The following is a 14,426-nucleotide window of genomic DNA, read 5'->3' as shown; positions in this document are numbered from 1 at the left end:
CAGCTCTGAAACGGTCTGGTTTGTGTGCGCGTCATTTCCTGTAGGCATGGGGAAAGGGGGATGGGCCTCTGTCAGCGCCCAACCTAAACATCCGTTTCCCCTCGCCCTCCTCAGGCTAGCTTGCCTTTTGAATCACCTGGAGCAAACAAGTATGTTTCGCAGGAAATACAGCTGCACAGCGCACAGGGCAGGGCACTTCTCTTATAACTGACTCCATTAATGGAGGGAGGTCTATGAGAGGAAGAAATTGGTTAACAGGAAGATGTTGTTCAGTCGCTCAGTCGTGTCTGACTCTTTGCGACTCCACGGGAAGTAGATGCTAAGAGAAAAAACCATTTCCCTTACCTTGAGGTCAGAAGAATCGTGAAAATTTCCCCTCTCTCTGCCTGAAATCAGATGAGGGCCAAGTGGTCACGGGCCATGAGGGGTGATTTTTCACTGGATGGCTGCTCCTTCAGGCCCTGGCTTGGATTTCACTGTGGGCCCGGGGCTTCTGGCAGCTGTTGATGTTGGGGCGGAATGCTCTGGTCTGTCAGGAGTGTGTCTAGCTGGTATCTTCCTGGCAGCTTTGAGCTTTAGGCTCTGCCTGCCTATGAGGATAAACAGGTGTGTGGAGATGGGGCTGGCCTTGTCCATCAGAGATTCTGTTACTACCTCCGAGGGGCAAGAAGATGAGGAGAAGAGAAGAAGGTTAAAAGGTGAAGACGTTTCCTTCAACCATCACCTTCTTTTTCCAGAAAACCACAGATTATGGACCAAATCCCCCATCTCCTAGGTCACAGTTGCCACTTGCAGGGTTATGTAGTTAGTAGGGAATTTAAACAGGGCAGAGCAGAATGCTGAGGTTTACCTTCTGTGTCTAGCATGGTAGGTGGTGTGTGTTTACTGTTATATCTGTGGGGTTTTTTGCATAAGATACTGTACTTATGCAAAGTACTTATGTATGTACTTAGTTATCTGCTATTGAAACAGTTATCCTTGTCCTCTCAGAACATTTTGAAGTCTTTTTCTCTTAACCGCAAAAGTCCAAGTACTTTTGTGGGTGTGGGTGTTTGGAGCTACATCTTGGGAACCTGATTCTAAGTACAATGAGGAATTCAGGAGTCAATCAATAAACATTAACTGAATGCCTTCTATGTGCTTAGCATTGCGTTCAAACCTAGAGAGGATGAAAGCAATGCAGAGCTCCTGGCTTTGAGGGAAAGGAAGCAGAGTGAAAGGGACAAGGTTTATTAGTCTCTCAGTGATGCTGGGAGTCATTAGAGTAATAAAGTGAAAGTTGCTTAGTCGTGTCTGACTCTTTGTGACCCCATGGACTATACAGTTCATGGAATTCTCCAGGCCAGAATAATGGAGTGGGTAGCCTTTTCGTTCTCCAGGGGATCTTCCCAACCCAGGGATCAAACCCAAGTCTTCCGCATCGCAGTCGAATTCTTCACCAGCTGAACCACCAGGGAAGCCCAATTAGGGGTAGATGCCTTATATGTAAAAAGTGAAAGTGGAAGTCAGTCAAGTCAGACTCTTTGCGACCTAATGGACTGTAGCCTGCCAGGCTCCTCTGTCCATGGAATTCTCCAGGCAAGAATACTGGAGTGGGTATAGCCTATCCCTTCTCCAGGGGATCTTCCTGACCCAGGAATTGAACCCAGGTCTCCTGCATTGCAGGCAGATTCTTTACCAGCTGAGCTACTAGAGAAGTCCTTTTACATATGTGATCTAAGTTAATCTTCACAGCAACTCTGTAAGGTGAGTATTTTTATTCCAGTTTTACAGATGAGAAAATGGAGGCTCCAAGAGGTTAAGTAACTTTTAGCCAAGGTCACGCAATCAGTAAGTGATGGTACTAGGATTTGAACCCAGATCCTCTCACTACAGGACTTTCTCTCCCCTCTCTATGCCATGAGGTTAAAAACATATTGTAATCTCGTTGGTGAGATACACCATAATGTCTTGCCTCCAATCTGAGAAGATAACTGATGATACCAGGTGCTGCCTGTGACCAGTGGCGAGTAAGTGGTGCCAAGTTAAGGAGGGAAAGATGAGCATGAGCTGCAGTCAACAGGGAGGGCTCTACAGAGAATGTGAGATTCAAGGTAGGCCTCAAGGGTGGGTGTCAGTTGGATATAAGCAGAGGAGAAGTAAATGGGAAAAACTTGTCTTTTTCCCTTCCTATGTAGGGAAAAACCCACTTCTCCCCTACTGTGTGATTCTCTGCTGAGAGTCTCCTTTACTCTCACACAGAACACATCACTTCTGACACTTCCGGTCACCAAGTGTTTTGGAGGATGTCCCCACACCAATTCCCTGTGACACCAGCTGGATGTCCTGCAGCTTAACTCAGTTCTGACACTATCAACCTGGAGTTGGTGTCAGATCACACATGTTTAGGGCTCACTTCCACAAGTCTGCACCTACCCCCGCCCCGTCTTCAGAAGCCAGTTGCAAACCTGTACTTCTGACAAACTGGCTATATGTCAGAGGTTCCAATATCTATCTCCTTGCTGCTGCTGCTGCTGCTAAGTTGCTTCAGTCGTGTCCGACTCTGTGTGACTCCATAGACGGCAGCCCACCAGGCTTCCCTGTCCCTGGGATTCTCCAGGCAAGAACACTGGAGTAGGTTGCCATTTCTTTCTCAAATGCATGAAAGTGAAAAGTGAAAGTGAAGTTGCTCAGTTGTGTCCAACCCTCAGCGACCCCATGGACTGCAGCCTTCCAGGCTCCTCCATCCATAGGATTTTCCAGGCAAGAGTACTGGAGTGCGGTGCCATTGCCTTCTCCATCTACCTCCTTAGGTTCCATTAATTTGCTAGAGTTGTTCACAGAACTCAGGGAAACACACTGACCAGTTTATTAAAGGATGTGATAAAGGATATAGAAGAACAGCCATATGGATTTCCCAGTGGCTCAGAGGTAAAGAATCTGCCTGCAATACAGGAGACCTGGGTTTGATTCCTGGGTTGGGAAGATCCCCTGGAGAAGGGAATGACCACCCACTCCAGTATTTTTGCCTGGAGAATTCCATGGACTGAGGAGATATGGTGGGCTACAGTGCATAGTGTCCCAAAGAGTCAGACACGACTGAGCGCCTAATACTCACTTCTACTTTCAGACCAGCCATATGGAAAATACACAGGGCGAGACCTGTGATGGTCCTGATGACATAAGCTTCTGACTTTCTGCATTTGGGCTGAACACCCTCCTGGTCCGTGGATGTGTTCCCTATCTGGAGGCTCTCTAAACCCTATACTGTTGGGATTTTATGGAGGCTTCCTCACATAGGCATGATTAACTCCATTTCTAGGCCCTCTCCTCTCTCTGTAGAAGTGGGTGTGTGTGTCGGGGGCGCAGGGTGGAGCTGAAAATTTCCAGCTTCTAATCAAGGCTTGGTCTCTAGGTGACCAGCCTCTATCTAGGAGCTGGCCAGGAGCCCAACCAGAGTTGCTGCATAGGAACAAAAAACGCTGTTTTTATTACTTAGGGAATTATAAGGGTTTTAGGAGCCTGTGTCAGGAACCAGGGGCAGGGACCAATATATTTCCTATGGTCTCTCAAGAAGAAAGGACACTCCAGAAGAGGGACGCACAGGAACCGGAGTATGAAAAGAAGAAAGTAAGTTGTAGTTTAGAGATGGTGAATATATCACTCTGGCTGCATTGCCTGTAGGAAGTGTTTGAGGAAATAAAGTTGGAAAAGTAAATTTGTGCTGTGGAGAATCTGAAGGCCAGGCCAAAGCCTTGGGCTTTTTTTTTTTTCCCCCCTGCAGGTTAGGGAGACTTATGAAAGGAATACCTAGAAAAGATGATAGTACACCAAAAGTTTAAAATCTGTGATCCAGGGATCTTGGCCACCTGTAGCTTCTGCCAAGTACTTCTCTCCAGGGAGTACTCTCCAGAATGTTGTTTTCTTCTCCACCAGGTGACCCTGAGCATCTTTGAGCTGGCATCTGCTGCGGGGGTGGACTGTGACATTGATCCAGCCCTGGTGGCTGCCATTGCCAATCTGAAAACTGGTACCATTGGGGAACGGGGCGACAGAGGGCTTGGGCCGTATTTTGGGGTGGGAAAATGTCAGTGTCAAAGAAGTCTTTATTTGGGATTATGAATTCAGAGGGTAGAAACTGGGAGCTAAGGAAGGACTTAAAGCACAGTCCCTAATCCCCAGAAAATACTTCCACAGGCAATTTCGATTTCTAGTCAGGTTCCAACCAGTTGATCTGTCAATCAGCTAAAAAGTATTAAGTGAGTCTGGTGCTCAGCAAGTGCTCCAAGGAACTTACAGTCTTGTTGGGGAAATAAGATTAATGCAGATGAAACAGTGAGGGAAACAGACATGATTTCATGCCTAGTTATATAGTATATAGTGTCCCAGTTCCCCAGAATGATCTTACTCTCCCTCCCCTCTAATCACCTTGACACCATTCACTTCTTCCCCTGGTCTCACACTTGTCTCTTATATTTCCATTACACATTTCCTCTGATTAGCACGTTCATACTTGCACACACTCTGAATAGGATGGAACCAGGGGGTTGGTATGAAGCCTTTTCGAATTGCCAGACTGGCTTTCCCTCTTCTCTCTCGGCTTTGATGAAAGTCTTTGCTCTCCCTCCTGCCTCTCCACTCCATCAGGCAGCTGACAGAGTGCCCTCAGCCTGCGTGTCAGCTGAGCCCTTTGCCAAAAGCTCTGCTCAGTCACTAGTGGAAGCCTCCAGGACTCAGGCCTCTCACTAGCAGCAGTAATGACTTGCCTATAATGCTCTACAAAGTCTTTTCACAGATATTTTCTCATGGGACCCTCCTAGGAATTCTGTGAAGTAGGACCCCATGGAAGAAAGCTCCTGTTTAATGACCTTACTCTCTTTTCCTTTTCCCAGATTTGTCATCCCCTGAGGAAGAATATAAGGTGGCCTGCCTGCTCTTGATCTTTCTGGCCGTTTCCCTCCCGCTGCTTGCCATGGATGCTGCCTCCTTCTACAGCATTGAGAAGGATGGTAAGTAAGGAGTAGGTTGAGGTTAGTGTCCTGGGATCGGGAGATGAGACCGAGACATCTATCTGGAAAATACAGACTTCGGACTCAGATGCAAAGTTCTGTTTCAGAAAGCTCTTGAGAATAAACAATCTGTAAAATTAAATTCAGGTGAAATTTCATCAGACTGTCTATCTTTCTCCTAATCCTCGAATGGCTCCTACTCCTTTGGTGTCACATAGGGCTGGCCCAGACTGAAAAAATGGCAAGTTACCAGCTGGGGTCACCTGGCATGGTTCAATTTCCTTTCCTTTCTCTCCCCCTCTGTCAATAATAATCTAGGTTACAGCAACAATATTCACTGCTTGACCAAAGCCATCATCCAGGTATCTGCTGCCCTCTTCACAGTCTACAACAAGAACATTGAAACTCACCTCAAGGAATTTCTCGTGGTGAGTGGGTCTAGGTTATAAGTAATGGACGGACGATTGTGAAGTCTGGGGGCAAGTGGTTTGACTTAAATCCATAGACAGTTATTATTGAGCATGCCTCAGAGTCTAACCTCCCATCTTGCTCATTAAGTAGTGAGAGATGGCTTTGTGAAAGGCAGGGGTTTCTTTTAAGCTCCCTAACAGCTGGTATTTCAACCTCTACCCAATACTTGGAAGGAGTGCTGGACTAGGAGTTAGCAAATCTGAGTTTAGTTTTGGATCTGCCACTGAGAAGTTGCGTGGTCTCTGAAAAGCCAAACTTTTGAGGCCACAGTTTTCCCATTTATTAAATAGAGATACTAAACCAAATCCATGATTTGGTCCTTGGTGTCCATTACAATATCCTGAGGAGTTTGTTAAAATACAGACTCGAGACACTGAGTTTTATCATCTATGAGGCCCCTTTCAACTCTAATACTGATAAAAAGTCAAACTTTTTTCAAATTCTCAGACTTCATTGTGAATCAGAATCACGTGGAGAATTTCTGATTCAGTAGATTAATGGTGGGGCTGGAAAATCTTGCATTTCTAGCAAGTTCCTGGGTAATGTTGGTGCTGCCCATCCTGGGATCTTATTTTGAGAGCCCCCTGGTCGAGGTTTCTAGGGACTGGAACTTACAGTCAGGAAGCTGATTTTACTATAGGTTATGTTCAATTTGTTTGAAAGAAGTTGTTAAAAAAATTTTTAGCCGAAGTTTGACTCCCTGCAACTCTCACTATTGATCTAAGCTTTGCCTCTGGAAAAACACAGAATAAGTAATCTCTTTCCATTGTTCAGAGAGGTCCCAGAGCTTTCCATTCTAAATCCTCCGTGGAGGAATCTCTTTCATACTCTTTGATATGTAGTCCAGTGCCCGCTGACTGCTTGAGCATTCTCAGCAATAGGGAGCTTATTCTTTTTTTTTTTTAAAGTTAATTTATTTTTAATTGGAGGATAATTACTTTACGATATTGTGTTGGCTTCTGCCATACATCAACATGATTTAGCCATAGACGTACATATGTCCCCTCCCTCTTGAACCTCCTTCTCACCTTCCCACTCCATCCTACTCCTCTAGGTTTTAACAGAGCACCAGTTTGAAGGGAGCTTATTCTTTTGCAAAGCATGGTTCTGATTTAAAAACTAGAGCCTCATCTGTCTCCTTTTAGGAGGAAACAGTAGATCATATTCTCTAGGGAGTCACACCCTGGTCCCAAGAAGTACATGTCAGGGACTTGGAAGCTTAGTGAGAGGGTCTCTCTTTAAACTGGGACAGCAGACCAGACAGAATGGGCTCCGAGCATCTGAGATATAAAGAGGATTCACACCAGATCTCTAAGATGGGGTGAGAAGGGAGTCACCCCCACCCCCAGAAGAAGGTAGAGCCTCTTCTACCCTCTCATTTGCTAAATACAGGTAATCTGGGTCTGGGATGCAATTATTCACATTTCTTTCTTTCTCTTTGATCTACTGGGGACCTGAAGGTGAATGGAGAGGACAGCCATTCGGGAGCTGACAGAAGGAGAATACCAAAAGCACTGTCTGAGTCAGCGGCCCAGCTCTGTCTCTAGTCGGGTGGAGAGTCAGCTGTAAACAGTCTGATGACAGTGGTGTCTGGAGGCCGCCTCAGAAAAGAGATTAATCTCCTGGCATACAGTATTACCTGCCTCTGTTGCAGTTTCTTTCTTCGCCTCTTTCTACCTCTCCTCCAGCATCCCTGGCAACCGGCTGTTGCCTGCACTGGCTAGTTTGGAGGCAGAGTGTGTCTCTGAAGCCTGGGGGAGTCACCGCTTTTCCACCCCAAGCCTCCCAGCACTTCTTAACTCACCTCCTTGATCTTCTCATGACTTCCTGTAGCCTGAGGCTGTCCTACTCTGACCTTCATAAAAATCTGCTTCCTTACAAATCTTTCCCTTACAGGTGGCTTCTGTCAGCCTCCTGCAGCTGGGCCAAGAGACTGACAAGCTTAAAACCAGAAACCGGGAGTCCATTTCTCTGCTCATGCGCTTGGTATGTATCTGCTCTAAGTTGGTCGTAGAGATAGGGCCAGAGGGAGGATCCTCTATAGGGTCCTTGGCTCCCTACAGTGGTTATCACCCAAAAACATTAACCAAGAATTTAATTCTGCCTGAAGGGGTCCAATCCTCACATTCTGGTTAACATTCTAGATTTGTCCTGTCATCCCAAGGTAGAGTCTTTGAGGATTTCTCTGCAGGACAGTGTCTTCCTGGCCCCTAGCTGACTGGGCCCCTTTCCCTGCAGTGCTCTTGAGTGTGATAAGATGGAACAGCTCACCCCTACCATGGGGATGAGCTCATGGATGGGGATGTCCCTCATCTATAACTACCTGTCCAATGCATCTTTGATTTTACTTGGCCACTTTCTACTGCTGTATTTCTTGTCCTTAAGAGAACCATGAAGAAGGTTCAACTGGGGGGGTTCCACTGGGGGAGGAAGAGGGGAGCCCAGAAGAGGGAAGGGATTTTTAGCTGAAAAGCTGTAAGGCAGGGAACCTGGTGGGACACGAATCAGGCAGCTCCTGCTATCTCTTCTGTTTCCCAAGCTCTGGCCTTTCCCCTTCTTTGGTAGAAAGTTCTGGGAACTCTGACTCAGTTAACTTTTAAAAAATCTTTTACTCTTGATCCTGTTTCCCTCTTCAACGTGCTTACTCACTCTTGTTCTAAAGTTTGATTCCCCAGGTTAGCTCTGCACTTAAAGGTGGGCAGGAGGGGCTCCTGCTCTGGACCCTGGGTTTAGGTGACCCTTCCTCTGGCCTGTGGGAGAGGACAGGCCCACCTGGAGCCTGTGCCCCTCCTCAGAGCCCCCGCTAAAGACTTCTCGGGCCTCAGAATTCTTTCCTGAGCAGCTCCAGCCCACATGTAGAGCTTGTACTGCATGCGAGTCCATCCTACTGAGGCAGACTGTGCTCTAGAGCCCATAGAATGTGTGGCTGGAGTTTAGATGTGCAGACAGGAAGATTATGTGTGTCTACAAACCCCCCAAACTGGGGTGGGAGGAGAAGGGGTGCCAGGCTGGAGGCTGATTCCCTCCCTTCTCCCTTCTCTGGTACAGAACTCTGAGGGGTCTAACAATTCTTAATTCAAACCTGTCTTCCATGAAATTGTAAAGGTACACTCAGCCCTCCATATCCACAGGTTCTCAGCTATGGATTCAACCAACCATGGATTGAAACTATTTTAAAAAAACATTCCAGAAAGGTCCATAAAGCAAAACTTCAAATTGCCCACAACAGCAACTATTTACATAGCCTTTACATGGTATTTATAACTGTTTACATAACGTTTATGTTGTATTAGGTGTTATAAGTAATCTAGAGATGATTTAAAGAATATGGGAGGATATCATATGTATATGCAGGTACTATGCTTTTTTATAAAAATTACTTGGGCATCTACAGATTCTGGTATCTCCCCTGAATTGGTTCCACAGGTGGTCTGGGAACCAATTCCCTGCCAGTACCCCATGATATTGAGGGATGAATACACGTTGCAAGAAAGAATATAATATTTTATCATGTGGTGTATGGGCTTCCATTTGCACGCTCGGCCAGGCCCACGAGAATTAGGGGTGAGCGTGCCTGGGACCCACTATGGGTCTCCTTCTTTGAATACACAGGCCCTGAGTGCTGTGTCTCAGTTTCTCTAGCTCGAAAAGGCCTAGGTTGGGCTGATGAAGGGTCATGATGAGGCAGAGAAGAGAATGTGGACATGAGGCTGTGGGGGTGTGGTGAGGAGGTGAGAGGGCAGGGGAGGCTGAGGAGGGCCGAAGGAGGGCGACAGAGCACAGTCTCAGAGCAGCATGACCTCTGCGTGCGTGTGTGTGTGTGTGTGTGTGTGTGTGTGTGTGTGTGCGGCGCGCTAAGTTGCTTCAGTCGTGTCTGACTCTTTGCCACCCCGTGGACTATAGCCTGCCAGGCTCCTCTGTCTATGGAATTCTCCAGGCAAGAATACTGGAGTGGGTTGCCATGCCTTCCTCCAGAGTATCCTCCCTACCCAGGGATCGAACCCAAGTCTCCTGTGGCTCCTGCGTGGCAGGCAGATTCTTTACTGCTGAGCCACCTGGGAAACCCAACATACCTGGGGCAAGTTAATTAACCTTTCTGAGACTCTGATTCTTTAGCCTTAAAAGCATGCAGTTATCCTTATGATGCGCTTCCCTGATAGCTCAGGGATTCTTGGTTAAGAATACGCCTGCAATGCAGGAGACCCTGGTTCGATTCCTGGGTCAGGAAGATCTGCTGGAGAAGGAATAGGCTACCCACTCCAGCATTCTTGGGCTTCCCTTGTGATTCAGCTGGTAAAAAAGTCCGCCTGCAACGTGGGAGACCTGGGTTCGATCCCTGGGTTGGGAAGATCCCCTGGAGAAGGGAAAGGCTATCCACTCCAGTATTCTGGCCTGGAGAATTCCGTGGACTGTATAGTCCATGGGGTCGCCAAGAGTTGGACAGGACTGAGTGACTTTCACTTTCACATCCTTATGCTAGAGGGGTGAGGGTTCATGAGACAGTTTATATAATAGTGCCTGGTACATAATAGATGCTAAACAAATGCTCCCTCTCTCTGCTGCTCAGTTTAGTTTCTGGATGATTTAGGCATGCCTGTTCCATGTCCTTGGACAGTTCCCACCTCTGTGGGGTTGGAGGGGATTCTGTACAGCTGCTCAGCCCTGCCTCCTCCCTCTGCTTTGCGTTTCCCCCCACCCCCCCAAGTGTGGCAAGGTGTCTGCCCCTTGTGGCGTCACTGGCCTGCAGAGTGGCTGGAACAGCCCTAGGACCCGGCACTTTTTTTTATAGGAGGGAAGAGACAGAGGGACTAGCTGCTGCAAAGCAATTTAAATGCAAATGTTTCCACAGAGAAATTGGAAATGACTGAAGGGAAGGAGCTGTATTCTGCGTAAAGAGGCTACTCATGTAGCCCCAAATCCTGTTCAGGCACTTCTCTCCCTGGGGTCTGTCTTGGCTGTCAAGCCTGGGCAGTGCCCACCCCCACTATTGGCAGACTTCCTGGTGTGGGTTTCACGGGGCAAGGAATGACTCTCATAGACTCATGGAATCCTAAGTGTCAGAAACAGATCAGACGCTGGTGGTCAGTCCAGTCCTCACCATTCCTAGGCGAGGACACTGAGGAGAGGGAGGCAAAGATAACATCCACGGTCTCCCCGAAATACATGGGCAGATTTGGGACTAGAACCCGTTTCTTGGCTTTCACTCCCGAGCTGTTTCCACTGCCATGAATTTCCTCCAGTTGGGAGCCCTGTGATTTTCTGTGCTTAACAGAGCAGAGAATAGAAGTCTTGGACCAGCGGATCCTTCTTGAAGCCATCACTCATTTCCCCGTACCCGAGGGTCATATCCTGGAAAAGAGATCTTATCTCTTTACTGGCTTAAGGTTTTGAAAATCTTGCTTACCAAGAAATCCTTTCTGCCATCCAACCTGAGATCAGAGCTGCAGTTTTACGGGCGGATTTTCTCTCCTTCAGCCTGTGATGTCTGCTCTTCTGAGGCTGTCGTGTGTACTGAGTGTGCATGGTTTGAGTATTGCAGTACCTTACAAATTTTAAAAATTGAAAAGGGCTTCAGAGAGAGAAAAACATTAGAATAGAGATGGTAGATCTCTTTCCTGAGTGAATTTTCAGGACTTGAAACCCCAGACATATTTGGGGTGGCCCATCTGTGTGAAATACCAGAGGATATGGGATACTTCTCTCCAGAGTGTTTTTTAGTCCCACAACCTCTTGGATGAGGAGAGTGTGGAAGGAAAGACACCCCGTTCCTTCTTCAGGGAAGGAAACCCTCTGGCCCAAGGCTAGGCTGTACTGCTCTACAGTAATATCCCCCTGCCCCCTGCCCTCCGTCTTACCCAGGCATCTTGATCTGTCTTTCTGCTTGGCTGTGGGGGCTGCAGGGATTTCCACAGCACACAGGCCTTCTAATTAAACTAATTAATCATGCCTGCTCCTTTATACAGCATCCATACTGCTCCCCAAGCACTGTACTAAGGGAGGGAGGAGCCTAAACCATGTGGGTTCCGGGCCCCTCTTGCTTGGCCTGCAGTGGTAATTGTTTTTTTCTCCGCAGAGCTTTGTCATTAGCACGTTTATGCATTCTTACCTGCAGCTGTGCTGCCCACTCACATCTCATTTAGCATCCAGAATGAGAGAGAAGAGAGTTTTTCTGCCCTAGAGAAGTGATTCTTTCCTGCCTTCTGCTTCTGAGCCCTGCATATAACCCCGAGGAGGGGCTCAGGGGTCGTTATAATGGAGCTGAAGGGAACAGTGCTTTCTGAGAGTGAATCGAGTGGCAGTGCCTTGTTACCCCGTTTACTTGTAACTCTGAGGGCCTCAGAGGGCCCAGGGAACCCAATGAGGAGGAACGGCGTGTCACAGTGGATGCCCTACCTGGGGTCCTCATCTCTCTTGGCCCTTTCTTTTCCAGGTGGTGGAGGAGTCCTCTTTCCTGACCCTGGACATGCTGGAGTCCTGTTTCCCATACGTGCTGCTTCGAAATGCCTATCGGGAGGTCTCCCGGGCCTTCCACCTGAACCGAGTGTCGGCCAGTACCCACTGAAAGGTCTTTGGACCTACCTAAACCCGTGCTGCACTGTAGGTGTGGCTATTTTCTCAGAGGGTGGGAATGAGGTGGGGTCACCAGGGAGAGGATCAGCTAGACTGGTGAAGAGGGAGATGGAGAAACAGCCCAGGGCTGAGAAATCATAGAGAACTGGGGCCAACTGGGGCAGGGGGTGGAGGGCTTTTTTCATGGAAAGAGTTATGGTGTTGGGGCCAGGTGTATGAATTTTTACAATGAAAAAAAAAAAAAAAGTGACCCTCAAGTATGTTTTCTATCTCCTGGGGACTAGAGCTTGAGTTCTGACTGGCATGGGTCTCTCCGACCTTCATCACTATTCTAGGATAATGTTGGCGGGCAGAGATGATCAATCATCATATTAAACCATAATGAGCTTATAACCCTCCCACTGGAGCTGCTATTGTCTCCTGCACATTCATTAGGACGATTATCTCTCTTCCTTTTCCAAATGTGTTCAGCAAGCATTCAGCCCGCTCCTACTGCACTGCCAAGTAGTAGCAGAGGAACCCTTTTTTCCTTTGTGGGGGCTCTTTTAGGAGTCGTGGGTCTGTTTGTCTGCCTCCAGCTCTCCAGCCTGCAGGGGCAATGAGGAAGTGCTGTTGGGATCCCGATTTTCACTGCCCCAACTCTCCCCCCTCAACCTCACCTGCCCTACTGTAAGTTCTCACATCTCTAACTCAAACCCCTCCTTCTTTCCCTTGACATTGCCACAAACCAGAGCAGAGGGTCAGTCCGGAGTAATTCTAGGACAACCAATTGGACCAGTGTCACGCGAGTTTCCGTCACATACCATTTGGGGGTATTCTCCCTCCTAACTGGAGGGACTAACTTAACCCAAATCCCCTTGTCATCCTGGGTACAGCTGTTGCTCCAGGCAGGGATTTCTCTTCTGGATCTTAAATTTCACAGACCTCATTAGGTTACAGGGCCCTGAGAGCGGGTATACTTGAGGGAGTACAAGCTGTTTCAACCTAGCCCTTTCCTGCACTAATTAGAATTTCAAGTGTCACAAAGCCCCAGGCATTTAAGATAGCATTAAGCGAGGTTTAGTTAACTCCCTGGCAGGAAACAGTGGCCCCCCCCACCCATCACTTCTGTGCCAGGGAGGACTGGAGCAACAGATCATATATATCACAGGTCTGGAGTGGTTGGAATGGGCAAATATAAGTAACCAATTGATTAATTAGGGTCATGTCTATACTTCCAGGATAAAAGGGAAGCAATTTTTGGTTTTCAGCAAATCCATCCGGAGTTCATTAAAGCTATTTGTTAGCTGTTTTTAGATGTGTGTGTGTTTGATCATTATTTCTTGAGGCCCAGGCTTAGTCAATACTTATTAAACTTGGCACCCATAATTAATACACAAGTTTTTCTTAGCAACGATTATCTACTCTTTAGGATAGAGGCATCGGAGGGTCCTGCTCCATGCATCAGCTAATTGTCCTTCCTCACTATGGAAAGAATGTTAGGTTCTAAGGAGTGATGGGGGTCAGACCTCCTGAGACTGAGGGAAGTGTTGATGAAGAAGAGAAAGCTCAGAAGTATCTGAGCAGCTCCCCTTGCACTCACTCATATCTCTGCTGGGATCCTCTGTTTGAGGAGCCAAGAGATCCTTTTTCCATATGCATGAGGAATGCTTAAGAGGAACGTCCCAGAGGACAGCAAGACAAGTTGCTGCAGGGGAATAGAGAGTAGACATATAATACCTTTTTTTTAAATTACAGTTTTTATTGAGAAATAATATTGGGTGATCCTGTGTGCCTTTACGTTTTCCTCAAAGGTAGCATCTTGCAAAACTATCCTATGCCACTGTAAAAACTCCTATGCCAGGAGTTTTTTTTCATGTTTATATATATATACATATATTTTTATCACAAGTTGCCAACAGCACTTTATCAACCCCAATCTCCAAATCTCCTTGTCCCTATTGCCAGGATATTGGCATTGGCATAATTCATTGATCTTATTTAGATTTCTCCAGTTTTATTTATACTCATTTCACTGTGTGTATTTAGTTCTGTACAGCTTTATCATGTGTAGGTTCAGGCATCTGCCACCATGGTCAGGATATAGGATGGTTTTATCACTACAGGGCCTTCCTCATATTGTTTCGTTATGTCCCTCCCACAATCCCCTTTCCCTTCCCTAGCCCTTGGCAACGCAAATCTGTTCTCCTTTTATAAAATTTTGTCATGTGATATAATGTCTTTTTATAAACATATCATCACACACACACACACACACACTTCTCTATCACATATACTTTTTCAAAGTGCTCTCACAACCTTAAGACAATTCTGCAGGATAGCCAGGGAAGGCTTTCCTATTTCAGGCCAGAAAGCAGATTCAGAGATGTTAAATGACTTAAGGTCACATGCATATCA

The 14,426-nt window shown here is 47.0% G+C and overlaps 1 protein-coding gene across 1 annotated transcript in view; it reads left to right on the top strand.

Annotated features, from left to right (window-relative positions):
• The window catches only part of NCKAP1L (NCK associated protein 1 like), a 45,327-nt gene extending 32,003 nt beyond the window's left edge, over window positions 1–13,324 (top strand). Inside the window, exons 27-31 of the mRNA XM_061415791.1 lie at window positions 3,916–4,009; window positions 4,872–4,988; window positions 5,307–5,416; window positions 7,356–7,445; window positions 11,890–13,324. Coding sequence (XP_061271775.1) covers window positions 3,916–4,009; window positions 4,872–4,988; window positions 5,307–5,416; window positions 7,356–7,445; window positions 11,890–12,021 — 543 coding nt within the window. The 3' untranslated portion in view covers window positions 12,022–13,324. The remainder of the gene's footprint in view (window positions 1–3,915; window positions 4,010–4,871; window positions 4,989–5,306; window positions 5,417–7,355; window positions 7,446–11,889) is intronic.
• The last annotated feature ends 1,102 nt before the right edge of the window (window positions 13,325–14,426 follow it).

This window comes from Bos javanicus, chromosome 5, assembly GCF_032452875.1.
Source record: "Bos javanicus breed banteng chromosome 5, ARS-OSU_banteng_1.0, whole genome shotgun sequence".
NCBI lineage: Eukaryota > Metazoa > Chordata > Mammalia > Artiodactyla > Bovidae > Bos > Bos javanicus.
The sequence above is the reverse complement of the archived record's forward strand: the minus strand, read 5'-3'. Positions and strand labels throughout refer to the sequence as shown.